This window comes from Notothenia coriiceps, unplaced genomic scaffold (assembly GCF_000735185.1).
Source record: "Notothenia coriiceps isolate Sejong01 unplaced genomic scaffold, NC01 NC01_scaffold00016873, whole genome shotgun sequence".
Lineage (NCBI taxonomy): Eukaryota > Metazoa > Chordata > Actinopteri > Perciformes > Nototheniidae > Notothenia > Notothenia coriiceps.
Window position 1 is genome coordinate 38,163 of NW_011349574.1, and position 9,957 is coordinate 48,119.

The 9,957-nt window shown below is 37.0% G+C and overlaps 1 protein-coding gene across 1 annotated transcript in view; it reads left to right on the top strand.

Moving 5' to 3' along the window:
* LOC104949918 (potassium voltage-gated channel subfamily H member 2-like) overlaps positions 1-9,957 on the top strand; it is a 34,630-nt gene that overhangs the window by 8,433 nt on the left and 16,240 nt on the right. Inside the window, exon 2 of the mRNA XM_010776356.1 lies at positions 8,148-8,327. Within this exon, the coding sequence (XP_010774658.1) occupies positions 8,148-8,327 (180 nt within the window). The remainder of the gene's footprint in view (positions 1-8,147; positions 8,328-9,957) is intronic.

Sequence of the window (9,957 nt, forward strand, 5' to 3'; positions counted from 1 at the left end):
TGACTGACTGACTGACTGACTGACTGACTGACTGACTGACTGACTGACTGACTGACTGACTGACTGACTGACTGACTGACTGACTGACTGACTGACTGACTGACTTGCAGGCATATACATGAATATGCATGATCATAAGCTTGGATAAAACAAAAAAATAAGAGTAATGTTTGTACACATATGCATCATTTACATATACAGGTTGTCCTATAGGAGGTGATGTTTTAGTGAAACTGTAGAAAAACAAAGTATTCAAGCAGACATAATTCACCTTTGTCTGTTTACATTCAACGTATGTGCCTTTTCTGTGGCGTACGGTTAGCCTTTACACTGGCACGCTGCATTACTATAAAAACATAGAACGTTCAGAGTAAGCTCACTTTTAATGACATTTTAGTTTTGCAGTCTATCAAACAGCCTATATGAAATGTATTTGAAATTTGAGTGAAGTGGTGCGGGACTGAAATTAACATCTGTTACATTCTCTTGTAAAATTGAAGTGTGACCTTTGGTTCAGGTCATTTGATGTCCGCCTCTGAAACCAATGAACTTCAGACTAATCTCTTTTATAGCTATAAAGAAAGAAATCAAAGTGGTCTTTTTGAGTAGAGGATTTGGAAACGTGGGAAATACTGTACAGTAAAGCCGCTTTGTGGAAAGAAAAGTGATTGGAAAAATCCCAAACCTCTGATATACAGTAAGTGTTCTTTTGTTATTTCAAGATTATATCAATCAGATACTATAGTTTTTACTTTTCTTCCATACCTTGTACATTAACATTTGAACCCATCAACCTTTTAGGAAGAGTTTGTTTCATTACGTTATTTAAAAAAAATAGTTAGGCTACTTTGTATTTATCAGCAAAAAAAGGTTGGAAGTTATTATTGTAGCCACATTTTTGTGGATGAAAATACTTGAATTCATTTAATTTAATTCATTATGTCCTTTCCTCTGCATTGTCCACAGAGAGCAGTGGACATTGCCTTTGCAAATCAAGCTCTGTGAACTTATCAGACGACACTATCTATTAATATCGCAGTAGTCCTTTCGTGAAATATAAAGCTTCGTCCAATGTCAAAACTGTATGTCCTCGTGTGTGTATGAGTGTGCTTTGGTGTATTATGAAAATAAATCCCTCATGACCTTGTCCTTTAAATGTAAATGCTGAAATAAGGCTGGGAAAAGATTAAGATGGGATTTATCCATTTAGATGATAGACTTGAGGTCAGTGTGACGCGAGAAGGAATGAAAGAAAGCCAGTGTTTGAATGTGTTGGAGCTTCTATATCTGTATGTATTTTTATTCTGCTTAACACCTAATATAAACATGCATCCTATACCCAGATTATAGAGCTTTATGTTCCATCCCACGTGAAACCATCATTCAGTCTGACATGCACATCATTTTCCGTCAGAACATTTCCATAGTTCAGAATTGGCCCACCTGTCCTCAATCCTCCAACATCCAAACAATCCTCTCTGACAGGCATCATACATTCTGCCTACGAGGATAAACATGCTTCGATATTTGCACAAAAACATATCAAATAGTTCCTATGTTTCTCTAACCTCCTCCAAAGGTAATTTTAACATTGACGTGGCTGCATTTGAAAAGGGATTTTGTAATACAATCCCATAAGTCCACATACCTTCACCAAACAGACATGATTTGATGTTGCATTATTAAATAGTTATCTAACAGGTTAGCCGTCTAATCTAAAAAAACAGGCCGCTCTGTTGACAGTAGAAATTGAAGCCCATTAAACTTTTATGTGTTTCTTTCACTGTTGTTTGAGCGTAATGCTTGCCAGGACAAGCTTTTTCCAATACTGAGTATGGGCATGAAAGACCAGTGCTATTTGATGAAGTATGAAACATTGACCATTTGCTCATTTTGAAATATTAACAGTGTTTTTTTTCCTGAGGCTTGCCAAGCATTACAACTGGGGAAAATCTAAAACATGTACTGGGAAGGAAACGTCGAGCGAAAACTTACTTCTCCTATACCAAATGTATACACTGGTATTTTTTGAGTATTGTGGAACAGTTAAAAAAAAAAACACAACACAAGACATTACCAAAGGTAAGAAATATTGTCAATTTAGAATCTGACAATTTGAAAGCCTGTTGAAAGCTTGTTGGTTTAACATTCGCAATAATGCAAATGTTAAACCAAGATACAGAAAAGCCTTTTTAATCCATATTTCTAAAATCTTTGATTCTGTAATGCTCATTAATCTGGCCTGCAAAAAGCAGCCATTGCAAAAACTACATTCCAATCTCAATGCTGCTGCCAGTGGACAGTTTTACAAAAACATTTTGAACAATGACTATAAGTAGAAGTATCTTTTTCAGATTTTATTTGTTCTTATGTATTTTTATGTCTGTTATGCTGCATGCAAAAAGTATTTGTGCTGCATTCTGTGCATTTAAGGTCTTTTTTAAATAATTAAATAATTCATCCATTTACAAATTTCAATACTGAGAAAATATAAATAAGAAATAATGATAAAATAAATAAACTTGTTGGAAGTTGCGTAGGTCAGTCCCTGAGGATGGTCTCAGTGCCTTTGTGGCAAAGCTTAGCTCTCATTTGGCAGAGAGTCTTTTGTCACAGATATCCAAATGTTCTGATTTATTAAGGACACACTAATATTTCCTATTTTAGGATTGTCATTTGTTTGTGTGTGTGTCACGCTAACATTCCTCCGTTTTATTTTGTATGTGTGTCTTTCTGTATATTCGTCCCCCTCAGCTCTGCTTCCCCATCCTTCTCTCTCTTTTGCCCATTAGCTCGCTCTTTCATGCATTGTTTTTGCTCCAGGGAAAATGTACTCCAGTTGAATTCTATTACCTCCCTCTCTTCATATCCTATTCCATACATCTCTTTGTTTCAATTCATAAAACTAATCGATGTTACGTAAAAGTGGTGCTGAACTTCATGCTTTGCAAGGCAGTGCACCACACAGACACACAAAGAACGTATGAGGTCGTCACTACTATATTGCCTGGCTCATTCTCCCAGATTATGATATTACTCTCTCTATTTTACTTTGTATAATACTGAGATTTAACACATACACTCAAACTAAAGTGTACAAGCTTTACAAGCAAACACTGTACTTATAGTTAATACCTTCAGTAAATACAGTTTTATTAGTAACTCAGATAACATTTTTTTTAAGACATGCATTTGACTGTCATATCCACAGATCAATTACATGTATGGATGTGGGTTGTTTTCTAGACCTTAACAATTGAAAATAACATTGTTCTACACATTTCAGAATATCTAACAATTCCAACTCCTGTGGCTGATAAGGCTCCATAAGAAGTTAAACAAGCTTTTCATATGACAAGCACTTACAAACATTTAATTGAAAATGTCCTTGTTCCAACTTCCTCACGGTAAAGTGGAACAAATAGCCATTTGAACAAAAAAATTGTAATTAATGTCTGGCTAAAAATATATTATAACTGAGTTCAGAGGAGTCTTTCGTCCTCTTGTCTCCAGTTTCTGTATCCATTTGTCTGCTTGTTTGGACTGTAATTGTTTTACCGCCATCCACACAAGCGTCTCTGCCAAATGAATCTAACACAATGTGAGAAATGGAATCCTCCCAAACCATCAACGCCCTTCCCGAGCAGATGGATGGTGTTTGCTGCCTGACTTCCTTCAGCTGCAATTAACCTCCAACCATGTATCATTTATTTTCTCAGACCCGCTCAAAGTCTTTTAACAGGCAGGGTGTCAAGTTTGATAAAAGCCAATGTGTGACTACAGACAGCTGAACTGAAAGCTGTTGTTAGGTCGTCTTGTTCTAGGGAGGGTTCACAAAAACAGTTTTAAGTGTGATCAGACGCAACCAAAGGAAGATATTGTTCTAGACGCAACTTTCACCAGTAAGTTCTGTTATATCTTAGTAGCAAGTTGTCTGTAAATGCTCATTAACTTGGATGATATCAATCGTTTTTTTTTTCACTGGAACAACCTCTTCTTTTGTCGTACATTCTCTCTTAAAAGACATTTTTGTCTTTTGATTTTCCAACTTTGTTTGCCAGACTGTTATTCATGCCTCGGTAGCTCAGGTGTCCTGAGACTCAGTCTTCTGCACTGATAGAGGATTTGATTGAAGGTTGGTAATGGTGTGGCTTTTGCTGTCAGTCATCATGTTTTACAGGACTGCAGGTGTACAGAACACCTCCTACGGCTGAGCGTATGTGTGAATAAATGTTGGTGCCCACAAAAAGGTGAAATACCTGCAGAATCCTCTATTTATTACTCAAACCAAACTGTGCCCTTCCCTTTGTTGTGCTCTTTTGTAATTATTGTGCCTATTTGCATAAAGAAATCCAATACTTAGAGCAGAAAGCTTTTTAAGAATAAATCTCATCTTTGTCATTTCCTTTCTCATCTCTCTACATACAGTATGTTATCGTTCTATCTTTTAATTTCATTCTGTTGTGTTTACTCTTCGGCCACTTTGAAACTTTGAGACAGACAGGGTGGTAGGATCAAAGATTTCTGTCTTCAGGAACTAATGTGTTTCTTACTTCTCTATGGTCATTAAAGGCACACAGTGTAGCATAATGAGTTTTCAGCTTTTAAGCACAACATTCTTCCTCATCTCAACAGGTGTAAGGGTTATCGCCATCATGGGAAATGCAAACTCTGATTCACTCTAGTTTTGAAACAAGCTTTGTCCTCTTGGTTTCCCTTGCGGCTTTATTCAGCGCTGTGTCAACGCTTTTATAGAGGGTTACGCCCAGAAACAACCCCGAAACCATATAAAATAGAAAATAGAAAAATAACAGCTACACTCTATAAATGTCTATTTAAGTCCAAATGTTATACAGTCTGTGAGAATAAACTTGCATTGTTATTTTCTTATATTCTGCTACCATCTTACCAAAAAGTAAAGCTGCAGAAAGTCCAGACAATATGACAGGTTTGATGGGAGCAAACCATCTATCTGTCATTTTTTATTTCAATTTGATTCATGTCTTGTCATCTCTTCTTGTCCTCTGATTTGTTCTGCTGTCATTTCAAACCATACAGTCATTTTTGATTAGAACTGACTGACTTGTATTTCACTTTCGAAAAAAATAAATAAAACATTCCTGTGTACATGAAGCCTGTACTATAGTAGAACTCCCTGTCTAATGTATAGACTTAAATAGTTTAAAACCAAGCAGTTAAAGGAAAAAATGAGCACTCTAAACCTAAACCAATTATTTTTTAAATGCAGTCCAGGCAAACCCTTCAGTTCTAGAGATAAATGTCCAACTCAAGATGATGCAGGATTCTGTGATGACGCTGCTGTCTCCAGCATCGGGAATTCCACTCTGTAGAAAGATTCTAGGCGAAAGGGGTGCAGTGAGAGAATTGAGAAAAAATATATTGTCTCATGTCTTCTCCCTCCAGTGCCGTCCTCACGCACAACACTGTCCTCACTGCACTTCAATGTGTCTTGACATCTGCACTTTAAACAGTCCTTGTGGCAATGTTTCACACATTTGCCTAAAAATAACCCACATGATACTCCAGGAGGGAAAACAGCTGAGACGGTCACTCCACTCAACTGTGTGCTAGTGCGTGTGTGAACACAGAGTTAGTCTAACATGGGTTTTGTCTGGATACAGATGTGTTCATGATACTTGAGATAATGCTAGAGATTTCTGGAACTTGTTGTCCTTTCATTTCCTAGGATCATACACTAGAGCTGAAATGTCTGAGTTGTATTACATCAAGTACAAGAGCACTTTACAAACAACTCCAGACAAGTTAGCTAAATAAAAAGGACCAATTGATGATGATTGACTCTGTCTATTATTTATTATTTATAACCTAAAACTTGAGCTCTGTCCCATAATATAATGAGTATTTGGAGGAGGGGTTTGCGAAACAGAAGACCAAACTGCGACACAGGAACATTGTCCATCCCAGTCGTATTTGTTATCACAATATCTTGTAAGCTGTTATATATAATACTTATGTAATTCTCCTTCTACCCTTACGTATACTCTTGCACCTTTTTGAAAATGCCATCATTCTTTCAAAGGCAAATATGTTTGAACAAGTGTAATGTGGTACTGAAGGGTCACATTTCAAGTTGGCCTAGAAGGAAATGTTTTTTTAGGAAAACATAGATTGTTTGGTTTTTCCTTTAGGAAGGTACTGAGTTTTAAAATGAACTGTGTTATACTGGCTTATTGAAAACCTACTCAAGCCAGGATAGCAACACTATTTTCCCCATGGAATAAACAAAAGCAGATCAGAAGAATTCTATACTAACTCTAAAAACAAAATACCAGTGCTGTTATAACTGTAATTTTCTAAAAGCAGGGACTTTCAAACAGAAATTCATAAATACTTGGGAAAAAAAGCCTTTGAAGGAGCCAGATTTTTAAAGAGCTGGCTTAGATATTTAACATCTGGCTCAATTACTGAGAGGGTATACACTGAAATACTGCTTGCTATTTTTAATACATCAAGCAGATGTTATCCTGCCAGCTTTGTGTATCTATATGAAGAACTCCTGAGGAGAACATGAGGCATATGGGATCCTACTATAGCAGATGTTCTCCCATTCAAGCACACAGTAGTTGAAAAAAGAAATGGACTGTTAAAGAAGGGGTGGTAATGGAAGTCGAAAGGATTAGAACAGTGCAGAAAGGAAAAGAAAGGAGGATAAGATGGGAGGCAGGATGAATGGTAATAAGAAACGGGATGAATGAGAAGTGACTTAGCAGCACACTGTGTGGAAGACGAGAAGGAATTGGAAAGATTGAACGAGGATTGTTGGACACAGGACATCTATAAATTAGACCAAAAAAGTCAAGGTTAGGACAGGAGAGACAGGAACATTTTGCTCAACTGGATTAATGAGTAATTAAAGCTAAATGAGGTGAGATGAAGTGATGAAAGAATTGTGATACTGTACCTTCTGGGAATACAGGACTCGGTATAATATTTGAACAACAAAACAGTCAAACTGAATCTTTTATACTTTTACCTTGTCCCTTATCGAATGTGATGGAACTCTGTCAGTCTGATCTACTTCACTGCCAGCCAGGCCAATAGGTCAACTCTGCCTGCATATAAATGTGTCTGCGATGCTGAGTTTTTGCTCCAAGCCAACAGCAATTGCCTGGGAAACCATACATGGTTGCACATAATGGTTGCATGTTGAATCATTTTCGAGAAGTTCTGGCATCTTTGAAAAAATAAAAACAGATAAGAAGGTGAAAAGACCCACTTTTTCCAACTATTAATTTCTGACATTTAATAAATTGTTATTGAATATGATCGTAAGTAAACAGCAACTTACTTGGGCAACTTTCCAATCATTGGCTGAGCAAATAAAGACAACATTTCCCAATATAACACACACCTAAACAGTATGTGCATTGGCTATGTAGAGTATTTGAGACTTTGAAGTGCAGCCTGATAGGTGTGTGGGGCTATTTACGTCACTATTGGTTAAAAAGTGTAACCTTTTCCCAAATGAAGGACTACAATCCCGATCAATATGTGGCTTACTGGCCAACAGAGTGAAGTCAGTCACTTTAACATAATCCACAAATATTTGTGTCCATGCTGAAGACCAGACTGATGACCAGACAAGCAAGAACTGATGTTGGTTATAGCAGGGAATCACCACAATACAATAAGGGTCTTCGTTAACATAACGGTCTAATATGACAATATTTAAAATCAATTTAAAGGTTAATTGGGTTTATTCAAAGTCCTATCTGTCTCTTAAAACTGAGTTGTTATACATAAAAGGGCTTTATTATCTCCACCAGTCAACTGATGTGGATGTCATGCTGCCTGGGAGGTTAACCTTAAAAGGGTCAGTGCCTTCAGAACAATTCTTGTCATCTTAAGAGGACACTGGCTCTATCTCTGTAATTGCAAAATGCAGTTGTTAGAGCCTCTATATTCACTTATGCTGTGTGTGTCATCATATTAACTCTTTGTGTACACAGTCTCTTTGTGATTTAGTCTACCCCTCTTCTCCTTTATTAAGTCATTATGTATTGTATCTGCCTTTCTGCTTTCTAAACCCTTCTATCCTCCCTCTTCTTTTGCCTTAAGACTTGCCTTTCTTACTTCTCAATATCTGATTGCCTCTCTCTACCCAGGTGCTGTCTCTGGGTGCAGATGTGTTGCCCGAGTACAAGCTCCACGCTCCTCGCATCCACAAGTGGACGGTGTTGCACTACAGCCCGTTCAAGGCGGTGTGGGACTGGCTCATCCTGCTGCTGGTCATCTACACCGCCATCCTGACGCCCTACTCAGCCGCATTCCTCCTCAACGACCAGGTGGTGGCTCATGTAGGGATAGAATCATTAATCAGACAGCTGTCAAGTCCATTTACCAATGACAAAGTTACTCCATAGGGGCCTTACATCTTAACAATACAAGACTCTTAGAGTGGAGTCTATGGACCAAACCTAGAGTTCTAAGGATTAGTTCAAGATGGACAGTAAATGTGTAATAAATATCAACATAGGGCTCGGTTTTATACCAGTTTTTCTGTTACGTTCTGTCATGACGTGGAGTGAGTTTGCAAACCACTGTAACCGTGAAGAACAAACAGACATTTTGGTTTGTTCAACCACTATACTTACAAGCATAAAGCACACATACAAGGGAAATCTACCTGCCTCAACACCTGATAAACCTGATGACACCTGATTATTTTCAATCCTATTCTGAGCCAAGGAACACTATTAGTTCTATAGTGAAAATCTATTTTTTTAAATAGTTGTGCTCTTCTTACAGTAAGACATATTTTCCTAAATTGCCATGCCATTGAAAAGAGGTACATTTGTATTTTAAGTGGAGTATACCTTTAAATGTAGTTATATCGCCACTGCAAAGAAGCTGAAAAGAAAATACAATATATATCGCCCACACCTATATCAAGAGAAGTTAAAGCGTCTTCATTTATTTTACACAAAAAGTAAATGGATCACATTTTTTAAAAGGGTTTTGACCGTGATACATAGTGATAAAGAAATATATTATATATATTTAATTCAATATGTGTAACCATAGCTAATGCTTCTTAAAGCCCCTGTCACACTGTCCCAAAATTGACACCAGATGGACACACGAATATGGAATTGTGAATTTCGCACGAAGATGGCCCCAAACTTGGTCAACAGCCAAGCAACAGCCGAAGCAAGTGCGATGCCTACAGAAGGCCACACGATGGCACCCGAACCACACAAGAAAATATGGTTGTAGACTTTACTGATGATTTAGAATGTATCCAGACTCAACGTAAGAGCTTGTGCCTCTTCGGGGGGTGCTAACATTTAAACATACACTTTATTCTTTACTTTCTCCTTCTTTATAGAAGATATTACTTATCTCAGTCATGTTGTTTTGATATCAACAACAACTTCCTGTCAACAGCGTAAACTCGCCTTCAAAATAAAAGCATCTCATTAAAACAGGAAGTTAACTTACAAGTTAAATTACATTTAAGACATACAACTGCAATGAAAGTAACAAAAACAATGTAATATCCTTTTCAGTTTCACAGAACACAAATTGGGTTATTTACATAATATGTTTACATGATTTTGTTCTGCAATAAATGCAATCTCGATAACCCAATTTGTGTTCTGTGAAACTGAAAAGGATATTACATTGTTTTTGNCGAAGGAAACAAGAAGCTGCCCGATTGTCTTAGGAAGGCAACACGACTACGTGAAGCCCTCGCAATGCCGTCGTGTAGCCATCGTATTATAGTACGATGACATCGAGATTGCATTTATTGCACAACAAAATCATGTATATATATATATAATCATATATTATGTAAATAACCCAATTTGTGTTGTGTGAAACTGAAAAGGATATTACATTGTTTTTGTTACTTTCATTGCAGTTGTATGTCTTAAATGTAATTTTATTTAGATGCTTTTATTTTGAAGGCGA